The sequence below is a fragment of the Anolis carolinensis genome, chromosome 4, assembly GCF_035594765.1.
Source record: "Anolis carolinensis isolate JA03-04 chromosome 4, rAnoCar3.1.pri, whole genome shotgun sequence".
Taxonomy (NCBI): domain Eukaryota; kingdom Metazoa; phylum Chordata; class Lepidosauria; order Squamata; family Dactyloidae; genus Anolis; species Anolis carolinensis.
This window is the reverse complement of record NC_085844.1, coordinates 248596599-248621700: the sequence shown is the minus strand read 5'-3', so window position 1 is coordinate 248621700 and position 25102 is coordinate 248596599. Positions and strand designations below refer to the sequence as shown.

The 25102-nt window shown below is 38.4% G+C and overlaps 1 protein-coding gene across 5 annotated transcripts in view; it reads right to left on the bottom strand.

Annotated features, from left to right (window-relative positions):
• The window catches only part of rad21l1 (RAD21 cohesin complex component like 1), a 45080-nt gene that overhangs the window by 2688 nt on the left and 17290 nt on the right, over window positions 1–25102 (bottom strand). For 3 of the 5 annotated variants that reach the window (XM_062979121.1, XM_062979122.1, XM_062979124.1), the window contains 12 exons: window positions 24882–25057; window positions 22675–22804; window positions 17463–17562; window positions 14429–14529; window positions 12498–12683; window positions 11039–11137; window positions 9307–9411; window positions 7903–8132; window positions 6937–7024; window positions 6455–6567; window positions 5893–5979; window positions 392–469 (listed from right to left, as the gene is read on the bottom strand). In XM_062979121.1, the coding sequence (XP_062835191.1) occupies window positions 392–469; window positions 5893–5979; window positions 6455–6567; window positions 6937–7024; window positions 7903–8132; window positions 9307–9411; window positions 11039–11137; window positions 12498–12683; window positions 14429–14529; window positions 17463–17562; window positions 22675–22804; window positions 24882–25057 (1493 nt within the window). The remainder of the gene's footprint in view (window positions 1–391; window positions 470–5892; window positions 5980–6454; window positions 6568–6936; window positions 7025–7902; window positions 8133–9306; window positions 9412–11038; window positions 11138–12497; window positions 12684–14428; window positions 14530–17462; window positions 17563–22674; window positions 22805–24881; window positions 25058–25102) is intronic. The other 2 variants (XM_062979123.1, XM_062979125.1) reach the window with 2 other exon arrangements.

The following is a 25102-nucleotide window of genomic DNA, read 5'->3' as shown; positions in this document are numbered from 1 at the left end:
CCTATCCTGGCCCTTTGCACTTTGTCCAGAAGTAAAGAACAAAGGCAGAAAACATAACTCTTGTCACTAGCATCAGTATCACAGACAAGGATTCTAATCCTTACACGATGCTTCTCTAGCACCACCAGTCCAGATGTCTCAGTTCTGTAAGATACTTGGCTTACATTTCAAGGCTGCATATGCCTCTTAGGATCAGTAAGGTGCTGTGCATCAGAAGAACAATAAAGGCAAAATGCTTACAACAGGACATTTTTGCAATTTCACTTTATGATCAAAAGTGGATTCATTAATTTATTTTCATTTACACCTGATTTATTGCAATCAATGAAGAGTACAACACCCCCTCCCCATTTAAAAGCAGAGACAGATTTAATTTTTTAGGGTAGCTTACCCGCAAATTTTCCAAAAGCAATAGAGTCCTCTTCTGCCTCTTTTTTTCTTCATTTTCTGTGTTGCTCTCTTGAGATTCCTATATTGAGGATTAGCAGAAGAAATTATTCATTTCTGCCCAATCAAAGGTTAAATGGAGGGTTATTTTAGTCTCTCCAAGCATGATATTACTAACAGGTGGTTCAGAAATTTCCTGCTCATTTGTCTGTATTACTCAGGGCCTCAAGGTATCATCATGGACAGGTAGTAATACTATTTATAGATAATTTGCAGTGTGTTTTCTCTATGAAATAGATTTATGAGATCTGATAAAAAGAAGATATACTGCCGGTTGGATACAGTTGTGTCTTAGCAGAATATTTATGACTCTTCCTTTGGAGCCTCTTCCATTCTACCAGGCAAGGTTTCTTGTATTTATGGATTTTGTGAGGGATAAGCAGTTATTTCATTTGGAAATGCTATTGGGGGGAGGGGGCAAATAACCCCTTTCCAGTGCCACAGTTCAGATTTTGCTCCTCAGAATATTGCAGGATTTGTTGTATTGCTCAACAAACTGATCCCAGAAGGGCAGTTGGTTCTCGCAGAGGCAGAGGCAGCAGGAGGACATTTTTGCTCCCTGGCTTCAGGTAGGATTTGGCTAAGATTTGGCTAAGATTTTAAACTGAGTGTGGGCTTGGCTCCTGTGGTCAAAGTCTAACTGTTGTGTGACTGTTCTGTTGAAAGAGAGCCAGGTACTTAAGTTGATTGACAGCAGGCATTGTCCCCTGTTAATTGAGTTTCTGGGAAAGCTTTATTTGAAAAAGGCACCTTTACTAACTATCCTTTGCATTACATACAGGAAACAAAGCAACATAAACAAATACACAAAGAGGTGGTTTGTTGCAGTCTGCACATAAAGTGCGTGCATATTACTTAACTGTACAAAGATCCCACTTGGCCACCACGCTCACCAAGAGATGCAACAAAAGCAAAACATTCCCATCACATGCACCAGCTGTGGCATGTTCCGCTTTTTCACACAAAAACTAGACAACTACAACTGCTCCAAATGCAAACAGATGACTCTGATGGAGCAGAGGATCCAACAGCTCGAGCACCGTATTAAGACCCTTAAGGACATTCAGGCACTCGAGCTCTTCTTGGACACTGCACAACACGCTGCTGTAGATCTGCAGCCTGCATCACACCAACACCACCAAGACCATGATCAGGAACCTTATGGGGAGATCAACTCAAAGGTAGACAACCCTCAGGCTTGGAAGGAGGTCACCCATAGAAGGAGACGCAGGACCAGGCAGCCTCCGCAGAACTCCTCTGCTCAGCTGCATTTACACAACAGATTTCAAATTCTTACATCATTAACATACAATCAGGAAACACATCTTGTGGAGGACCACAATTTCTTAGATACCACTCAGTGGACCACCCTGGATCAATGCACAGGGGATAGCCCTCACAGGGACAGTGCATCACCACAGTCACACTTATGTAATCATGCAAATGCTCCATCCCCAATCATAGACCAGGAGCAACAGGAACATCCTTGGGAGAGTAATGGGCTCTCAGATGTATCTCAATGGATTGTCATTGATGAATGCACTGGGGATGTTGAGGAGGAGGACAACACTTTACACCTACATGATTCACTTCAACAGGAACACTCTTCAGGGGACATACACACTGTCTTGCACAAAAGGGACCCTGTCAATCCTCAAAGGAAACAGGTCTTGGTAGTAGGTGACTCCCTCCTTAGAGGAACGGAAGCCATCATTTCCAGACCGGATGGGATGGCTCGAGAAACATGCTGCCTCCCGGGGGCAAAAATACACCATATCACTCAGAGGCTGAGCAGGCTCCTAAAACCCCATCACCCTCCCCACCTTATGTTGATTCATGTAGGTACCAATGACACCGCTAGGCATACTTTTCAAAAGATCACAAATGATTTTCGAGCTCTGGGAACAAAGCTAAAACTGTATAATGTACATGTGATCTTTTCATCCCTCCTCCCCGTTGTAGGACACGGCTCTACAAGGGCCGGAAAAATAGTACAGGTCAATAACTGGCTCAGAAAATGGTGTCAAGAGGAGCATTTTGGCTTCCTTGACCATGGTCTACTCTTCCAAGAGGATGGACTACTGGCAAGCGATGGGGTGCATCTCACACAAGTAGGAAAACATCTTTTTGCACACAGACTCACAAACCTCATTAGGCGCACTTTAAACTAGATCCACTGGGGGAGGGGAACAACAGCCTGGCGAACACTATATTACCCACGACCACAGGGAACCGCCAAAAGGCTAAACGGAGGGCTGCACAAACACAGCAAGGACCAAGTACAGAGAGCACAATAATCCCAAATAAACAGTTCGAGGGGAGGTCACAGGGGCTTACATGTCTTTACACTAATGCTCAGAGCATGGGAAATAAGCAAGACAAACTCCAACTCCTAGCACAGCACCACACATACGATGTCATAGGCATCACTGAAACCTGGTGGGATGACTCCCATCACTGGAATTTAACCATTGAGGGCTATAACCTCTTTCACAGAAATAGAACAAAGGGGAGAGGAGGGGGGGTAGCTTTATATGTCAAAAACAGTTACGTTGCAGAAGAAATGCAAGACTGTAATCCGGGAAACCAGCTTGAAAGCATCTGGATAAGAATCAAGGGAACCGGGACTCAAAAAGATCTTGTCGTGGGTGTCTACTACAGACCTCCGAGTCAGGATGAAGGACTTGATGAAGCCTTCTGTCAACAGCTGACCAAACAGGCACAAAGAAGAGATATAGTAGTCATGGGCGATTTCAATTATCCTGATATCTGCTGGAAAACAAACTCAGCCAAGAGTACAAAGTCCAACAAATTCCTCACTTGCCTTGCAGATAATTTTATGGTCCAGAAGGTAGAAGAGGCAACAAGGGGATCAGCAACTCTTGATCTAATCTTAACAAATGTGGAAGACCTGATCAATACAGTTGAAGTGGTTGGATCCTTAGGAGCAAGTGACCATGTGCTCCTGCAGTTTGCAATACAAAGGAATGCTGAAACTAAGACAAGTCAAACACGCTTTCTGGACTTTAAGAGAGCTGACTTCCAAAAAATGAAGGAATTACTGAGCGGCATTCCCTGGACGCCGATATTAAAAAACAAGGGAGTTAAGGATGGATGGGAGTTTTTCAAAAGTGAAATACTCAAGGCGCAAATGCAAACAGTGCCAACAAAGAAGAAAAATAAGACAAGTGCAAAGAAGCCAGAATGGATGTCCAAAGAACTTCTAACTGAGCTAAAGCTCAAAAGTGACATGCACAAGAAGTGGAAAAGGGGAGAAATCACCAAAGAAGAATTCAAACGTATAGCCAACACCTGTAGGGAAAAGGTTCGCAAGGCTAAAGCGCAAAATGAGCTCAGGCTTGCCAGGGACATAAAAAACAACAAAAAAGGCTTTTTTTCTTACGTTGGTAGAAAAAGGAAGAAAAGGGAGGCGATAGGGCCATTGCAAGGAGAAGATGGGGTGATGGCGACAGGGGACAAGGAAAAGGCAGAACTACTTAATGCCTTCTTTGCCTCGGTCTTCTCACAAAAAGAAAGCCATCTTCAACCTCAGCAACATGGAATGGACGAAGGATTGGGGGAAATCCAACCCCAAATAGGGAAACAAGTTGTCCAGGAACACCTGGCCACTCTAAACGAATTCAAGTCCCCAGGGCCAGACCAGCTACATCCAAGAGTACTGAAGGAACTAGCGGAAATTATTTCAGAACCACTGGCAATTATCTTCGAGAGTTCTTGGAGAACGGGAGAAGTCCCAGCAGATTGGAGGAGGGCGAATGTGGTCCCTATCTTCAAGAAGGGAAAAAAGAACGACCCAAACAATTACCGTCCGGTCAGCCTCACATCAATACCAGGCAAAATTCTGGAAAAGATCATTAAGGAAGTGGTCTGCGAACACTTAGAAACAAATGCGGTCATTGCTAATAGTCAACAGGGATTTACCAAAAACAAGTCATGCCAGACTAATCTGATCTCTTTTTTCGATAGAGTTACGAGTTGGGTCGATACAGGGAATGCCGTGGATGTAGCGTACCTGGATTTCAGTAAGGCCTTCGACAAAGTCCCCCACGACCTTCTGGCAAACAAACTAGTAAAATGTGGGCTAGACAAAACTACGGTTAGGTGGATCTGTAATTGGCTAAGCGAACGAACCCAAAGGGTGCTCACCAATGCGTCGTCTTCATCATGGAAAGAAGTGACAAGTGGAGTGCCGCAGGGCTCCGTCCTGGGCCCGGTTCTGTTCAACATCTTTATTAACGACTTAGACGAAGGGTTAGAAGGCACGATCATCAAGTTTGCAGACGACACAAAACTGGGAGGGATAGCTAACACTCCAGAAGACAGGAGCAGAATTCAAAACGATCTTGACAGACTAGAGAGATGGGCCGAAACTAACAAAATGAAGTTCAACAGGGACAAATGCAAGATACTTCACTTCGGCAGAAAAAAATGGAAATCAAAGATACAGAATGGGGGACGCCTGGCTTGACAGCAGTGTGTGCGAAAAAGACCTTGGAGTCCTTGTGGACAAGTTAAACATGAGCCAACAATGTGATGCGGCTGCTAAAAACGCCAATGGGATTCTGGCCTGCATCAATAGGGGAATAGCGTCTAGATCCAGGGAAGTTATGCTCCCCCTCTATTCTGCCTTGGTCAGACCACACCTGGAATACTGTGTCCAATTTTGGGCACCACAGTTGAAGGGAGATGTTGACAAGCTGGAAAGCGTCCAGAGGAGGGCGACTAAAATGATTAAGGGTCTGGAGAACAAGCCCTATGAGGAGCGGCTTAAAGAGCTGGGCATGTTTAGCCTGCAGAAGAGAAGGCTGAGAGGAGACATGATAGCCATGTACAAATACGTGAAGGGAAGTCAAAGGGAGGAGGGAGCAAGCTTGTTTTCTGCTGCCCTGCAGACTAGGACACGGAACAATGGCTTCAAACTACAGGAAAGGAGATTCCACTTGAACATCAGGAAGAACTTCCTCACTGTGAGAGCTGTTCGACAGTGGAACTCTCTCCCCGGGGCCGTGGTGGAGGCTCCTTCTTTGGAGGCTTTTAAGCAGAGGCTGGATGGCCATCTGTCGGGGGTGCTTTGAATGCGATTTCCTGCTTCTTAGCAGGGGGTTGGACTGGATGGCCCATGTGGTCTCTTCCAACTCTACTATTCTATGATTCTATGATTCTATGAAACAAAAACAAAAAGAAAGAAAGGAAAGGAAAGGAAGGGAAGGGAAGGGAAGGGAAGGGAAGGGAAGGGAAGGGAAGGGAAGGGAAGGGAAGGGAAGGGAAGGGAGAACTCAAATGACATTTTTGTTGTCCTGGATTATTTTCTATCAGTTCACTGTACCAGCTATAACATGTTATTCTCACACCTGGGGAGTACTTTAAAAACCAATGTCTAATAATTTTGAATAAATTATGTTTGGAATAAATAATCAAACATACATCCTTCAGAGCCGTTTGCTTCATCTCAGTTTGTTGTCTTACAGAGGAGTCCATGAAAGAACCGCTGGACAGAGCAGACATGATTTCCTAATATGGGAAGTAGGGTGAGGAGAGAAAAAGAGTGTATTAGCAAACAGAATTTAATTGTGATTCTGTTAAGAGTTGTCTGTATGTTCCTTACTCAGCAGCAGATGCATAATTAAGGGTACACAGCACTTTTCTGTTTAAGTGTATGCCCCCAAAACCTTTTAAAGACAAGCTCATTGCTCATACAAGAAATGCAGAAGTTTAACTGTGAAATCGATTACCTTTACTTGTAAGAGCAGGATAGTTATAGGTCAGTAAATCATTATAAAAATAATTTCAGCAAAAAAATTTATAAAATACATTATCCTTATAATGCTATTAAAAAACTTTCTCTTATAATCCCATTTTATCTTTTAACTGGAAACATAATTAAGTATTAGACGGACCTATTATAATACTCTATGAGGGTCTCAATGGAAACACTCCTGTCCATTGTTTTAGCACAGCAATATCAATTTGTATTGAAAATACTTACTGTAGTTTCAAAATGTATAGCATTATTTCTTTCATCTATTCCATTTTCCAAAACTGGTTGAATTTCCTGGTGAACCAAGTCCTGCAAATTATTTGAAACTTCTGCTGCTGACTCTGCACTGACAATAAAATGAATTCACAAAAGAAAATTGGTATTAACATCTTGTCCAGAGCAACTTCTATTACCCTACTAATGAAATACAGGGACCAGTCAAAGAGCTTTTGCAAATTTGACCTTTCCCAAGGGTTTTAAATTATTAAACACACATATACCTTGTGAACTGTTCCAATATTTATCTTCTAGACTACAGACCACCACAAGCATCATAACATTACTGGATATAAGATGTGAATGTTAGTCTGCATGGATACTCTTATTGAAATGAAAGACTGAAAAACTAAAGTAAAATGTCCCATTTTTGAAAGAGAAAAAGAATGAGTTTTTTCTTGCTAATTTTGATGTACAGAATTCTAGAATCCCACCTCTGATACTTTGTTCTTTGCTTCTTTCTTCTATTTCAGCCTCTTGCTGCAACGTTTTTCTTCCATTCCTGAGACTTCTTCCAAACAGCTGTAAGAACACAAACATTTCTATGCAACTCTGGAATACAAATTTCATGCTACTCACTAAATAAAAGGTTCAGAAGAGGAAAAAGTATGACACACATCATATATGGCCAAACTTTGGGACCCAAAGAACGTTCTCATAGATATTGAGAAATGTCTAATTTATAACTAAGTTTATTGGCTTGGCATGTAGTTCTCATGGCATTTCAAATTGGAGTCCCAAACTATGTATTTCTTTTCTTGAGAAATCAATGTAAACTGTAATCAACATAACAGGCTTATCAATAGACTTTATTTTTTGCAAGACTGAGTGATCTGTAAACTGAGCAGCATTACCAGGGAACACATTTGATTTCAGAAATGTATCTATTGAAAAAACAAGTTTTCATGGAATTGCTATTGGTATCCCAAGAGTATAAGCAATGACAATTTTGGGAAAAAATATTACGAATGCCAACATTATCATAGAGTGTTCTGTGGGGATGATTACAGGAATCATGCAACTTCAGGCTAACTGACTGATTGTTTCTCCACTCTGGACCATGCTTTCCAACATTTCACAGATGAAAACTGGAACACATGTGACCAAGCACCATTTGAGTGTGGCCAAGATGGCAAAAGTTATTGATGAGGAAAAAACAGGCGAGTTAGGAGAAGCTACAGTAGTTTACATTTGCCAGAGGGTGCATCTGTACTGTAGAATTAATGGCACTTGATACCACTTTAACTGTCATGGCTAAATGCTGTGGAATCCTGGGAGTAATAGTTTGGTAAGGCACAAGCAGAGGCTAAAAGTCTTGTAACACTACAATTCCCATAATGATGTTTCCATGGGCTAAACAGCAAATATGAAGTAACCTACTAACAGTCACAAATTGTTACCATTAGCAAATGTTCGTGAATTAAAGGCTGGGTAGATCTTTCCAGGAGTTTATTCACACCACCCCGCTCCTGTAAAATCATCAGTTTCCTTGTTGGAGGTGCAATATCCAGTGTAGTTACAGTATCTTTGTAGTTCATAAGTTGGTTTTTTATAGTTGTGCTGCTTAACCCTTTCATTGCATCAACAAGCAACTTCCTTTTTCTTTTACTTCTTTGCTTCCTTTTGAGATCTAAATACAAGGAACATTCAAGTGACATATTATCAACCCAATGAACTCTAAGGGTATGATAAGTCCCAGCTTTGTTCCTTGTACCCTGCACAGTTGGCCTTTCACATTTAACTTTTTTAATTTGCAAATGTGAATCTTAGTCTCTTTAGGAATCCCTGGGTTTTCCAGTGAGACTCTGTTATCAATTCTGGCAGAAGCTAACCACAGAGTTGCATTGGAGGACATGGAGATGTCATACTAATCAAATCTGTGAATAATCAACCTGCACTGTAGGACCTAGAGATTTCAAGAAAAATGTTATCACATTTTCCGCACTTTTGAAGCAATTTTGCATGGTTGATAACAATTATATTTATAATGCTAACAAAGCTTTAGTATTGGAAATAAATTAGTACATGGAAATAAAAACGCTTCAGTCAGACTCATTGTCTGATCCCAATGAAAAATGCCAATGGATTACATTGTATAAAAATGACCCATGTCCATAGACATGTTTGTGAATGCCAAACCAAGGATATTCCACAATAAAGATAAAGATATCACTAGAATCAGAAAGTATTTCCCCATATAAGATGAAATGTGCATTTTGCATCAATGTCAGCCCTTCTTGTGTGGGGGAAAAAGTAACCAAAACAACACAATAGATTTTATGGGACAACATTTGACCCAATGTTTTTTGTGTGTTCCTTTTTGTTTAAAATAAGCTTTTACACAGAAGGGGATTGAAACTGGGGACACTGTTTACAACTTTCCAGGAAACTAATGTGATAAAATGTCTGTATTTTTTGTTCAGGTTTTCTGAAATTTCTGTCACAATATGTGTCTTTATGGAATACACGAATGTTGGTTAATATTCCATATAAATATCAACTTTTCAGGCAAATGTAAAGTCATCTATAAGAACTATTAAAAGTAAGAAAGAGACAATTTGTTGGAAAATACTAAAAACAAAGCAATTTGGAAAGTACTAAAACAAAGCAAAAACAAACTCACAGCTACACAAATTTTTCTATTTGTTATTAAAATTAAATTGTACATTACATATTGTATTCTTTTTAGCATTGTTAGCTGCTTTGATTCTCTTTTAGGAGAAAAAAGCGGGTTGTAAATATAGTAATAATACAGCGCTATTATAGTCCTCCCACCCCTAAAAGAAACATTGAGTAAATCTAACCTGTTTCATCAATTGGTTCAAGCACAAAACCTTCTTCTTCATTGGAAAACAGTGTTGTTTCATTTACTTGGGGACTTATAGCTTCCTGGACAGGTATGGGATGATCTATAAAACACCAATCCACAATGCTGTAAAAATATATTATATGGTGTAGCAAATAATGTAAGCCTATGTCAAAGATTGGCAATTTGTACTAAATGACTTGAAATCTCATTTGTCAACCACCTTAAATGCATTAATTTTATTCTATTTTGGAAGGTAAAGATTGGAAAGTAGGATAAGAGACTACCAGAAACATAATAATCTCCAGATAGGGCTAAGAGAGAATGTTACCTGAAAAGCAATTGTTTGTCTAGGGGTTAGTTGATATCTCCCTATGCCAATATGCAAATAATACAATCTCCAGCATAACCAGGAGTCATGCCAGTGTAATACCCTATAGGAGTCCAGATATGATATGGGATATGCAATATATTATCCCTTTTTTTGAGATGGAAAGACAATAGCCAGAACAGAAGATGTACCATAGAAGATAACCAAATTCAAATGTAACTGTTCACATCTGTGGGGAAAATGCACTAGGACTCCAAGAAGCCTGTTTTCTGTCCTTTTAAGCCATTAAGCCATTTGGAATCCATCCAAGACTCCAAACTCTTCCAGAATAAAACAAGCCAAAAAACAATTAAGGGAATTTTTAAAACCACCATAAAAACATAGTAATCTGACTGCGCCGCAGTACTGCCCTTCCAAACTTATAGTAACAGACCACATTGTGGTTGATTCCTGAAACTGGAACTCCTTACTTCACACTACATGTGTCAATTAAGATGTATGGTCCATTGCACTTAATAGGTCTTATTCCATATGTTGGTAGAGAACTGCAGCCAAAAAACTGAGTCGGATCCTTCTTATATATGACAGATTTGGGAGAAAGTCAGTGGAGTATACCTACATTAGCTTTGTTTCAAACAAAGTAAATATATCTTCAATTTTCTATGTTAGAATAGAATAGAAAAACGTTGTCACTGTACATTGTACAATGAAATTAAATTCCATTCCCAATCACACTATGTGTGCACAACTTATAAATAATGCACCCCATCCTTTGCTCTCTCATGAATGAAAACAATTGACACTGAGTGTGATAGACAAATCTAAATAGCTTTCTCTGGTGTTAATTCTGAAACCTTTAGCTGACAGACTGATTATGGCTTAAGAAAAGTGAACATTTATAACAGTTATTGTTAATTCACATGAGGAGAGAGACATGAAGCCATTATTTTGATCCAAGCTCTGATGGGCTTAGGGCAGAAGTGTGCCATATGAATATTTGATAGTTTAGTGCAAGAGCCTTTGAAAGGAGGAAGAATTAGATGCTCCAGCCTGAAACAGCTGGCTGATAATGCCTGAGTGTGTGGTTTCTTAGAAAGATAATGCTAAAAGGGGCCTTGGAGATCATTCTAGTCCAAGCCCATATTCATTGCAATTTCAACAGTGCAGGTTGGGACAAAAGTATTCCTCACATATCTTTGTATTACCTCTGCTTAAATTCCTCCAAACAATGGAGGCCTGCTCTTCCATTACAGCTGTCACTTAGCACTTAAGAGTGCAACACACTGTAGAATTCTGCCATAACTCAATGCTATGGAATCCTGAGAGTTGTAGTTTACAAGATCTTTCTTTTTCTTTGCCAAAGCTTGCTGCTGCTACACCAAATTAGTTACAAACTTACCTGCTATATCATCAGTTGGAGGTGTTGAAATTAAAGGAATTTCTTCCTCTGGGCCAAAGAGCTCAATTAGGCTATGCTGCTCTCCTCCAAGCACACTGTCTTAAGGTGACATAAAATTTACATTACACACAATGTTTTGAAACAAAAAAAAAAACAAAAAAACACAATGGTAGAACAGATGGGACAGAGTTTAATTCTGCACCTTTAAACCCAAGTTTTAATATAGAGTGGCAGAGATCTGGAAGGGAATATTTCACAATTTTTGTATTTCAGAATCAACCCTAAGTTCTAATGGTTTGCAGATGTTTGTGAGGGTAGGTTTTTAGTGGATGAGGTGAGGAGGAGATAGAACAGCACCAGATGGAACTTTGCTAGCCAAATGACACTCCTGCCTTGAAATTTTGCACCGTTTATTCTTGAGTGTTTGCACTAAGGTTGATAGTGCTACTTTTAAATTCGTGACTGCAACATCTGTGGGTTCCACCATTGCCATGCATATAGATATGTTCCCATATTGATATAAGCCACTAGTCTTTGTTTTCCTGTCATTCCTACCACTCACCATTGGATACCTGGGAAGTTACTAATCCTGATGCATAACCTGCATGTGTTCAAACACATAAAGGGGGCTGTGAAGCAATACCAACTTGTCCTTCTCCATGAATGAGGCACAAACAAAATCTCTGAGCATGCAGAGCTTATCCAAGAGCTAGACACAGTCATTCAAACTGGGCTGGAAGAAGCTTCCAATTAGGCCAAGACCCTCATCCCACACATGAAGGACCTTTACACAGGTGTGTGTCTGCTGAATATGGGACTAGGCTTGTCTTTCCTGCTGATAAATTCAATGCCAAAGAACATGGAGACTGTCTATTCTCTCTCTTGTCTGGAATTTAAAAGAATCACATGACTTGTGCAGAGCACTAAAGGACTTTCAAGCTTGCAATTCTTAAACTGCAGATTTCTTTGTTTCATGGCCAACTAATTTAGAGACAAAGGGAATATTCAGTTTATAAGTGATGCTGTGTGCATGTGCTTAGAGTAGATCTTTGTATCCTAGCCATTAATCAGTACATTAGTAGGAAGTGGTATTCCTGTGTGAAACAAAGAAGGAAATTGGAAATAATGGTTTATCCAATGAATAATTATTGGGCTTGTAAAATGGATTTTTAAAGCTGCTCTGTATTTTATTAAAGAAATGACGTAAGCTTTGAACCCTAAACTGGGAAATGATGGAAAATTAATAATAATAGTAATAATAACAATAATGTCTTTGAATGTAATACTCTAATAATTTAACATATTTAAGACTCTGTGCTAAAACCCCAGAAGAACAAGATAAAGACAGTAGATAATAAAAAGTGCAGGTCTGGATAATAATTCTGAAAAGTGGCTTATGTATATGTGACATCTGTTTCCGTTTGGCTTGCTTATAAAAGGATTTTTTTTCTATACATACTAATCATATCTTCAACAGCCCCTTCATCTCCAAATCCATCATGCTTTAAGATAGATTCCTCTTCATTCAATGCAATTTTGTCTCCAGAGAAGCTCAAAAAACTGCGGTCAAGCAAGAAACCACCAGAACCAGTCAATAAGCTGTCATTTAAGAAGCTGCTTTGTCTTGGTATTTCAATTTCTTCACCTTTGAAGACACATATGAAAGGTTATTGATAATTTCTTAGAACAAATAAAAATCATTTTTTCTCCAAAAGCTTAAAAATGCTATTCTAGCAAATGTATCTCTTTTTTAAGTTTAAAAGGAAGTCAAAATGTTAAAAAAGGCTGCTAAACCTAAAACAACAGCTTAAAGTTAGATCATAAATCAGGATTGAGAAATACATGACTATGTTTCCTGTATTTATTTATTTGCAGTATTTATATTCTGCCCTTCTCACCCCAAGGGGACACAGGGCGGATCACAATGTGCATATATAATGGCAAACATTCAATGCTATATAAATATAGAGACAGAGATGCAGAGGTGATTTAACAATTCTCCAGCTTCCTGAGGAGATGCTCAATTCCGGCCACAGGGGGAGCAGCTGCTTCACCATCCACTGTGACATCTTGATGGATACTTCCTCATTCCAAATGGGAACTGGATGATTTTTTTATGGTGTCGTAAATTAGTAAAATTTGCCTCCCCACAAAGCGGTACCTAAATTCCTACTTGATGCCACTATCTTTCGGTTGCTTAGGTCAACAACGAGCAGGGGCTATTTTTAATTTTAATTGTCGGATGCTCATTCTGAAATGGGCTGGCCTCAAACTCACAACCTCTTGGTCAGAGTGATTTATTGCAGCTGGCTACTTAACCAGCTGCAACACAGCCTGGCCCCTGTATCCTTTTTACCTTTAAAATGGGAAGCAAAAATTGTGATGAGGGCCAAAATGTGAAGGGCATGGTATTATGGATCCCCCCTTCCATTCCACAACATTGGAGTTGGGTTTCTTTTTTCTTTTTTTTTGTTAGATTTGACAATCTTTCCTGCTTCTTAGCAGGGGGTTGGACTGGATGGCCCATGTGGTCTCTTCCAACTCTACTATTCTATGATTCTATGATCTTTATAAAAGTAGCTTTTTTGCATCTTCTGAGACAAAGGCAAGAAAAAAGTACCCTTAGCTTGAGAAGATGTTCATCTGTGACCCTTATGGGCTATTTCAGAGAAATAAAATATTACAACACACACAGCTAAAAATGTAAAATAAAGACAAATGCAGGAATTTTTAGATGGGTAAATGTGTACATTATTTAAATGGTGTAAGTAAAGGTGTCTCATGAGAAAATGTGTAAAAACCTTTATGAATTGCCACAGAGGAGAGAACACAGTATAACAAATACAGTATGAAACAAGGAGAGAAAAAAAATGCCATGTGATTTGGAGAAACAAAAAAAAAAATCAAGATTGAGAGATGTCAGCCTCTTTGTCCCAGGTTTAATTGAAAATTATCCTCCAAAACTGTTATTTTGAAGGGGAACTACAAATATGGGCAATGGTTTCAGTCCTAAGGTGACAAGCAGCTTGGAGTGAGGAAGAATTTTGACAGATACTAAGCATTATAATGAATGACAGAGAAGAAAATTTCAAGCCTCCCCCAGTTATTTCTTGAAACAATAATCGATATGTGATTAATAAATGAGGACAAACTTTTATTTAAATCTCTGTTATTTGTAAATGAGACAATGAATCAGGCCTACTATTTATTATTGAGGGAATCCTACAGAGCTAATGAACAATTGCAGTTTCTGGAACCCAGAAAATGTCATCTTGCATTATACAGTGAGACAAGACGTATGATGTTGAACTTTATTCCCTTTGGCTTCAAAACTTGAAACATAAAATTAGAACTTATATTTTGATTTATAAAGAAAAAATGCTACCTTACCAAAACTGCCACTATGAGGAAGTCGAAAATCCTCTTCCATTAGAGTGATGTCTTCAACTCTGCTCTGGTTCAGTGTAAAATGTTGGGCAACATCAATGGCACTGAAAGAAACAATGTTATTTTACTTACTGTATATACTCGAGTATAAGCCGACCCGAATATAAGCCGAGGCACCTAATTTTACCACAAAAAAACTGGGAAAACATTGACTCCAGTATAAGCCGAGGGTGGTAAATTTCAGAAATAAAAATAGATGCTGATAAAATTACATTAATTGAGGCTTCAGTAGGTTAAATGTTTTGAATATTTACATAAAGCTCAAATTTAAGATAAGACTGTCCAACTCTGATCAAATCATTATTCTCATCTTCTTCAATGTAAACGTGCTTATGCATCCTTTTAATAATAATAGAGTAAAATAATACATGTAATAATAATAATAATAATAATAATAATAATAATAAATACAGGAAAATAATACAAGTAATAATAAATAGAGTAAAATAATAATAATAATAAGATGAGAGTGAAATAATAAATGTATTAATAATAATAATAATAATAAAAATAGAGTAAAATAAATGTAATATTAGCAACATTAATAGAAAAATAATAATAAATGTAATAATACCAATAATAATAGAGAAAGATAATAAATGTACCATATATTCCCGAGTATAAGCTGACTCAAATATAAGCCAACCAGGACCCTCACCCGAGTATAAGCCGAGGGGGGCTTTTTCAGTCTTAAAGAAGGGGCTGAAAAACTAGGCTTATATTTGAGTATATACAGTAAATTAGGAAACGGTGTTCTCACAATTGCTACATAATATCATCACAGTAGTTATTATTATTATTATTATTATTATTATTATTATTATTATTATTATTATTTATACCTTGCTTTATCTTCCCAAAGGGGACTCAAAGCAGTTTGGGAAATGTCATCGCTAGTCAAAGAGCAAGGTGGGATATGGGATACATACTTATGTAAATATACCATAAATACATTCATAAATATTATTTATTTATATTTACATATTTGTTATTTCCTTGCTACATATATGTACAGTACACTGTTCTTTTCAAGGCATTCAAACTAGGGAGGGAACTTGAAGGAGAAGTACTCAGCAGTGAGGGAGGGTTCATTGTAATTAGAAGGACAAAAGGGACATTGAAATAACAACAAATAGAGTATGAATATAAAATATATGTGTGTGTGTATGTGAAGGTATATAATGAATAGATTACATCTCCAAAATAGTTATTTATTCAAGTAAAACTACACAGTCCAAACTAAAGATAGCAATAGCTTCAACGGACAGCCTTCATTAGTGGCCAAGGAAATTCTTATGCTACCCACTAAAAAAGACACTGAGTTGAAAAATGTATGGTTTCTGTTTGTTTGAAGAACCTAATGAGACTTTGGGTCATCTGTCTGTTTTGCTTCAGCAAACAATTTATGCCTGATGGATCTTGTCCCATGTTGACATTTATAGTTTGGACTGTGTTGTTTCAATTTGAATAACTAATTGGTATTTTAGGAATTTGTATTCACTATATACCTGTACAGATACACACAGATACACATTTTATATTCATATCCTACCTGTTTTTGTTTGCTTTTTATCGTCCAGTAGGAATGTTTCTCAAGATTTTTTTTTCTCAATGAATCAGAAAACAGTCAAAGGCACACTTCTTTCACACTGTAGCAGTATTGTCTAACACTGCGATTCTTTTGCTGTGCTCCATTCAGCACAAAAATGCATACATCATTTGTAAAAGAAAATGTTATAAATGGGTATTCTTCCTTTGGAATGCTATTTTCTAACCTCATTTCATCTCCTTTGCGTCTTCTATCTGTCTACAAAAAGAATAAAATGTCCACTGCGTTCTTTTTAACTTACTCACAGGAGAGAGGGGAACCACAAGAAGCTGTAAAAGGGTGAAAAAAATGGGTGTTTTGGTTGGAAGATGAGTTGATTGTAAAAAATATAATCAAAAATGAATAATTGTAGGACCAATGCTTTTAAAAGCCAACAACAGGTATGTTGGCTGGGGGATTCTGGGTGTTAGAATACAAGCAGGTAATTTTCCCTGTTCAGAGCCAGCATGGTTTAGTACAGGCATGGGCAAACTTTGGCCCTCCCAGTGTTTTGGACTTAAACTCCCACAATTCCTAACAGCTTACACTAGTAGCCTGAGCTGGGCCATGACGCTGGATACTGGGGCTCAACTCCCTGTTCAGCCTTAGAAAACCACCAATTAACACACATTTTCAGCCCTGGAATGCTCAATGGCTTTAAGATCACCATAAGTCAGAACTTACTTGATGGACACAACAACAATAGGACAGAAACAACAACAATAATAATAATAATAATAATAATAATAATAATAATAATAATAATAAAACTATTTATACCCCGCCACCATCTCCCCGTGGGGAATCGGGGCAGCTCACAATGTTACAAAAGTAACGGCGCAAATACATTAACAATATACACAGTTTAAAACACAAGATGATGATAAAACACAAGTTAAAACAAAGGTTTATAGAAGAAACCTTTATAGAAGGGCCCGGGCTGTGGCGCAGGCTGGTGAGCAGCCAGCCAGCTGCAGCCAGCTGCAACAAATCACTCTGACAAAGAGGTCATGAGTTCGAGGCCAGCTCGGAGCCTATGTTTGTCTTGTCTTTGTTCTATGTTAAAGGCATTGAATGTTTGCCTTATATGTGTAATGTGATCCGCCCTGAGTCCCCTTCGGGGTGAGAAGGGTGGGATATAAATACTGTAAATAAATAAATAAATAAATAAAGACTTGTGCAGATAAATCAAGTAAAATACCATTGTCAACCACATTTTGTCAGCTTCCTTCCTCAGAAATCGCTGGAAATCTTCCTAAGAAAGCATGATGATAGATACTATAGTAGCAATAGTAAATCTACACTTCCTCAAATTGATATTAGTGGTTCATGTGGAAAGCTATCAGTCTCAGGAGCCTCCTAAGAAACTATATCCTGAAAGGCACTTACTTCACCTCAGGGAGCTGTGTCTCAAAATCATGAAACTCTTCGGGCAATGTAATAGCATCATAATTCGCCTCACAGTTCTCTTTTGGGAGATCAACAAGTCCTAAATGGAAATGCATAACACTAGATTATTTGTGGCATTCTGTAGTCTGGTTCTCTATATTGTAAATGCATGAACACGCTGAAGGTACCATATAGGATTTTTTTTTAAAAAAAGGTACAACTGTGTCTGTATCATACGTGATATTAAAAATGCATACATATGAGCAGTACTGAAGCCGTTTGCATATATTATAGCAGCACAAATTATGACTATTTAAAAATTGTTGATGGTCAATCTCATGTATAATTCGTGGGCAGGTTTGGAAGTCAAAATTATGGATTTTGATATAACTCATGGATAAGTCGAGGATAAAACCTAAGGGCATGTAACAATGGATGCAAAGCATCAAGCAAAGAAAAACAATGGCAAAAACTGACTACATTTTCCCACTTCAAAATGGGTGGAATAAGATCTCACCTTTTGCCATTCTGCTGCTCTCAGAACCTAAATTAATCTGGTGGGAACTGGAAGGTAAATGTTGGCAAAGAGATTATGGGGAAATGTTTTTCATTTAAAAAATAGGCAAAGTAATTAAGGGGTATAAAAATAACCTGGCTAAAGATGTTATGGAGATATGGGTTAAGTTAAAAAGCAATATATTTCAGGAGTCTCTCCCCTAACCCCAATAGTTTTATTGGGAAATTTCTCAGAAGATCTGAGAGTTAAACTTAAGCATAAAAAAATGGTGGAGGTGGAAAGTGCTCTTTCTTGGAAGGAATGGATACAAAATTTGACGGGCAAGGTGTCCTGAATTGGCTTGAGAGGCAACAGCTATATAGTTGGAAAAAGGGCTGGTTATCCCAGATGTAGAGAGTTGAATAAATATGAAGAATGGCTAAGTAAACTTAAAAAGCAAGAAATAGCTGGGGAAGGATAAATTGGGAAAGTATACAATGGATTAATAGGTGAAGAAATAGGGCTGAAGCTGTTAGAAAAAATACAGGAAGGAGACCTAGGGCCTCTGATGGATCTCGGATATTGGGAAGGGGTTTTAAAGTAGAGAGTGGTTAAGAATCTGTTAATAAGATGAAAGTATAATGTGTACAAAGTCATATGGAGATGGGATACTACACTGGTTATGATGAAGGTGTATTGGAAAAATATAATACTTGTATTGGAAACTATATATTGAATGTAATCATATTAGAAATGGGAATAGAAAATATATATAATCACAAGCAGAATGTGTGCATATAGCCCAAAATACACTCTGTCTAGCAAATACCTGTCTCTTCATAGCAGAGACCAAAGTTCAACCCCTAAGTGGCAGAGACATATGTCAAGTGTCAACAAGACCAGATAAGCTCCTAAACCAGTGGACAAGACAAATTAAGGCTCTTTGGGTTGTCAAAATAAGCTTAAAGTAACCTGGCGCCATGTAGGAGTGCTAATGACTCCCTAAAAGCTAAGATAGGGAAAATTCTTCAATTAATGGGACCCCAGAAAGCTTAGATAGAAATTCCTTAGATAAGGCCTAATGGAGGGTCAGAGGTCTTGAAAGTAGGCTATGTTTTAGTAAAATGCAAAGACTTTTTTGACACTAATTGGTGATTGATAATCCTATATGACGTAGGTAGATGAAGGCAAAATGGTATAAAAAGGCCTGTGTTTCTTTGTTCTGTACCCTTGCTTTCCTGATTACAGGAGAGGGTGCTTCCTATGCTTATTCTCTGTGGCCACTGGGAATAAACGTCTTTTTCTGCAGCAACCGGAACTCTCTTTGTCTCATTACCTCAAACCTTTGTCTGCCATTTCAGTTAAACTACACCAAATGGATAGGAAGCAAAGTAACCTCTGCTGGAGATGTGGTATGCACAAAGGGACATATTTTAATTTATGTTGGGAATGTCCCCAGTTGAAGAGTTTTTGGAACAATACGTTTATGGAAATAGGTAAAATTATAGGAATAAACATCCCAGATGCTAGGTCAGCATTACAAAGTTAAATTTAGAAATGGAAAAGAAAGAATTGGTTATTATTTTATTCACAGTGGCAAGACTTATAATTGCAAGGAATTGGAAGATAGTAACCAATCTCACTCTGGAAGCATGGTATGGGGAGGTATTGAAGGTAGCAAAAATTTATATACACACAAAAAAATACAGTAGCCAGACAATCTGACATTAGAAAGAAGCCACACAGTGCCCTCCACTACAATACTTTCTTCCAGTCCCCCTAATCATGCTTGCCATTATTCACTTTAAAGTCCTTAGTGTGGATAGGCCCGTGGAAGCAAATCTGAAGAACCATAATGAGGGAAAACAAAAGAGGCTTTTCTTTCCCTGTACTCTCATCAGCTAGAAGTTGCAAAGGTCTGTAGACCAAATGGAAATCATCATGAAAATTGGATTATCATTTTCCATGAAGACTACTCAAAATACTTCCTTCTCACTCAACGGAAGAAGCTAGCAGAGCTTCAAAAGCTTGTCTGATGTGTTTGTGCATTTGATTGGCCAATAAAGGTATCACTCCATTATGAATATAGGTCTGGTAAGTACTCTTTTTGCAGAAATGAAACAAACCCTTCAACTGAAAGAAAACCCAGATGATCATAACTATACTATACATTCTGAAGTGCAGATAGTCATCATAAGAAGTCCCAACTTATCTGTATGCATCCTATCCAAAATGTAAACATCTGTGTTAATTTTCATGAACAAAACAGCTTTAGTTGTTTTCATCTCAGTGAGGAACAGGTCTTGCATAATGCTAATTGATTTTTATTGTCTGTTCAAGATTAAGCCCCCATATACTTTGCATTACAACAAGACTAACTCACAACAAGATATTGTTGCTAGGACAATCCTCTTTTCCATCTGCTATTGTAAGAACTAAGGGGACCAGAAAAAACTGAAAATGTGGTGGCAACAAATATCATCCCAGTTAATTGCAAGTTCTTACACTTTGGGCCTTATCCTACTCTTTTAAGCTCTATTGTGATAAGGCTCTTCAACTCAGTTAGCTTTGGGTTGATTTGACCAATTGATGAATCTTGACATGGAATCAATCTACTGAGGAAAATGTTAGCAGGGAATCTTTTCATTGGATTCTTTAAAAGCTTTCAGTAGTTCAACTGGAACAATCTTACTCATGCAGATTCAGAAGTAAGCCCCACTGTCTTTAAGTGAGGCTTATCTTTGGTCAGTAGGTACCAAACTGGATCCTCAATCAATCAAGTACTAAATTCAAATTGTTAGTAACACTGTGATGTATATATAGGCAGCTGTTGTAGCTGATCTTCTATTTCTTAAAATACTTTTTCTCTGTTCAAAAACTGTTATTTGCAAAAATAGCTTTGTAGCTGGGTAAGAGATGAAAATAATTTCCCAGAGCTTCTGTTTTACTGTCTCCCATTTCCTCACACTTTAGGTGTTTTTAAACACAGTTTCACATCTATTTGCAACCTTACAGCCAGAAATTGTGTGATTTTAAAAAAATTAACAGATCGCCTTCATGATTCTCTCGGCCTCACAATATTTTTTAATCATATATTATATATCTCACAATTCTGTTGGGGTGATAAGCTGACATAATTGCTTATTATATCTGAGACTGTCTACTTTGCATAGTTGTGGAAGGATATATATTCCTACATAAGCAGTCCCCTGCTGTTTACCATATATCCAGCCATTTTAAAACTTTCCTCTCTTCTATTCATAGTACAGCACTTGGGGTATCATTGCTGCCTGATGTTTGGGTCCTTTTCATTGAGAAGAATCTTACCCAACTGGGAGGGGTCATCTGGAATTTTTAAGTATAGTGCCATCAATTTGCAGATGGCACCCAAATCTACTATTGCTTTCCACCCAAATCCAAGGATTTTAAACTGGTGCTTATAATAGGTAATGGACTGGATGCGGGCAAACAAACTGAAATGTGATCCAGACAAGACAGAGGTGCTCCTGGTCAACCGAAAGGGAGATCAAGGGATAGGGATTTGGCATGTACTAGATGGGGCTACACACCCTGAAGACACAGGTTCATACTTTGTGTGTACCCCTGGATTGAGCTTTGAGTCTGGAGGCCCAGATTTTAGTGGTGGACATGAGTGTCTTTGCACATGTTTCTTGTTATGGCAGTTCTGGCTATAAAAGTACATGTCTTAGTTACATCCAAGTTACTGTAATGCAAACCACTTAGAAAGTGTGCAGAAACTTCAGCAGGTTCAAAAAGCTGCAGCCAACTGTGACATGTAACAGAGACTATACTATGTCCGTTACAACCACTCCAAAAGTGACTAGTTTACTTCTGGTCAAAATTCAAAGTACTGGTTATAGTTTACAGAGCCCAGGATGGTCTGGTCCAGACTATATCTCCCTATATGAGTCTGCCTGGACCCTCAGAGCAGACATTTTCTCAGTCCCATTACCACCAGAAGCACTGTTGGTGGGAATGTCAGAGAAAATATTATCTGTGGCTATTCTAGAGTCTGGAATTCCCTTTCTAGGGAGGCAAGGATGGCTTCCTCATTGTCCTTCCACAGACAAGTGAAACCCTTTTATTCTGATAAGCTTTTAAAACAAATTTTTAAAAGAAAGCTCTCCGCTACTGAATGTTTTTAAAAAGAGGCTGGACAGCTACTTGCCGGGGATTCGATAGCCCATGAGGCCCTTGCAACTCTATGAATCTCTGGATTTCCATGGCTGAGGGGAAAGAGTTCTAGTTAAAAACTCAGACAACTACATCACATTGGCTCTAAAAATAATGTTTTCTTGGCTATATTCCTTCAGAGGTGGTTTTGTCCTTGGCTTTATCTTAGACTGAGAGACTGTCACTTGCTCAAAGTTACCTAGTAGGTTTCCATGGCTGAATAGCAATTCAAACCCTAGTCTTCCAGAATTCTAGTCAAATTCTCCAAGCATTACACAATACTGGTTCTCAACTGGCTAAGTAAGTGTGTATTGCTTTGCAGTCAAAAAATGTTTAATATCAGCTGAATCAAGGGTGGTGAATTGCATAACACTCTTTGTTCTATATTGAAGATAACAATTGTCATGTTAATACATCCATACCGATCTCACAAACTGATCTAATTTGCTGGAAGACCCAAACAGCACTTTCCTTACACTGTAATGAACAGGAAATAGCAAGTAAACAGCTAGTGTGACATACCTGGACGAAAGGTTGCCTGCATTTTAAGTAGAGCTTCATTGCAGTCAGCCAAAAGGTACTTGGTTTTTCTATGATAGATGCGTACCACTCCTAATAATAGATGTCCTGAGGTTCTCAGAGCAATTGCACACTTGGGGTAAAACATTGCAATTATTTAGTTTTGAGAAACACCTTAAGTATATCATAAGAAAAAGCCTGTTGGATATGATCAAAAGTTCATCTATTTTAGTAGTTCCCTCAATTTTCTCAAATCTATCAAATGCTTCCGACAAACCCTTAAGAGGAAAATGAAGACCAAACCTCATAGGTAGTAGAGCTCTTATGCATCACCACAGAAGTCCTGGTGAGCTGAGAGGCAATAAATAAACGATTTCATTGTTGTTATTTCTTTCAACAAAATAGTGCTCCCAAACTTGCTTCTCAGGGACACAACAACATATTATTTATGTATCTAGAGCTTTAATTTCTAATAGTCACCGACAGACCTTTCTACAAATTAGTCAGATTCTCCTTTAAAGAAAGCTGAGTTAATTACTATTTACACATTCTATGGCTCAAATCCCATGAGCAGATTGTAGCACTGTGTCATAAAATACTCTTTGGTGAGTCCTAAAACCAGTTCTAGAACATAGCAAATGTTATCTACATACTTTTTCTGTGTACAATGTTTTGAATTTTCCCCACCTCCAACCTTAACTGTCCATCTTCTACAAATACTAGTCTTTCCTTATATCTCAGTGTCAACAGTTATGTTTCTCAATAATTTCCAAGAAAGGGATTTCACCACAAGCACAAAACATTGAGTGATAATACGCATATTTATGTGCACGGGTGTTTTCTACAATGATTAGAGGTAGGTTTTGTTGTTGTATGCCTTCAAGTCATTTCTAACTTAGAGCAACCCTATCACAGCGTATTCTGACGCTGAGAATGTGTGACATGCCTAGGTAAAACCTTTTTTTTTTTGTATATTTCCTTTATGTTCCTACGAAAGGAAGGAAAAAAGGGCCACATAGACCTGCTTTGCCTCTGTCCACAACTCTGTAATCTATGAACTTCATGAAATATGGAAAATGGGCTTTTCCTCAATATAATAGTTCCCCACATCAGCAACAATTTGTACTTTTCACCAAAGATATTTGGGGTGGGTCCCTTTGCCTTTACAGAAAACCAAATGTAGATACAAATGTACATTTGCCAGAATGTGCTTCTTTAGGATATTGCACACACCCCTAGAGAAATAGAAATATTTGTTTTGTTTTACTGTGTCTATCTAGATTTGGGGGGGGGGGGGGTGTCTTTGGAAGATGTGATGTTTGGAAGATGTCTGCTGTTTCTGCCTGTCTCCTGCTATGTGCTGGGAGAAGGTGTTTTCTGAGCACTGGGCCACATCAAGAGGGGGGTGACTATATGCCACAGTAACCGAGGCAGCAATGTTCTTATTTCTTTCAGGAGCCTCAATGCCTTCTCACCCGCAAAGAGCTCTGCATGAGTCCCAAGAATTCCCACTCTTGTATCGCTTTTAATGTTTCTTCTGTTATTTTCTAAATTAATATTAATTACTTTATTGTTTTAAATGCTACTTTCTATAGGGCTTCATACATTTTTTTTTCATGTCAGGAGTGACTTGAGAAACTGCAAGTCGCTTCAGGTGTGAGAGAATTGGCCATCTGCAAGGACGTTGCCCATGGATGCCTGGATATTTGATGTTTTACCATCCTTGTGAGAAGCTTCTCTCATGTCCCTGCATGGGGAGCTGGAGCTAACAGAGGGAGCTCACCATGCTCTCCCCAGATTCAAACTGTTGCCCTGTCGGTCAACAGTCTTGCTGGGACAAGGGCTTAACTCATTGTGCCAATGGGGGCTCCCGCTTCATACAATGAAGGGTGAGGTTTAAAACCTCACCAATTTAAACTTCACACTTCATACAATGAATGGTGAGATTGAAATGGGTGAGGTTTTAAATCTATAACAGGTGAAAACACTGGGCATGTTTATAGACATTCAAATAGCTTTTTCTATATAGAAGATTCTAGCCTACATTTTGGGTAGTGGGTAGTAAATCTATGCCATCTTGAAGCAAACAGGGGTTTAGAACCCCTAGGTCTACCTGCAACTGAACTGAACAAACAGTACAGTCACATGATTTTTAATATTTAATAAAACCTTGGGGGCATTTATGTTATATTCAAAGAGACATTTCATACCTTTGGAGAAAGTATCTTTTCAATAGTAGTCTCTAAATTGCACTCAAATATATGAGCTTTTGTTACTTTCTTGTCCCAGTGAGCAGCCAGCCATATCTTGGCCAAAGGCCCACGCTTATCCATCAGCAGTTGCATGTAGAACATTTTGCCAATATTATGTTCTCTAACTTGCTGCGCTGGGGGGGGTGGAGAAGAAAAATATTTTAAATGTTGAATGTGTC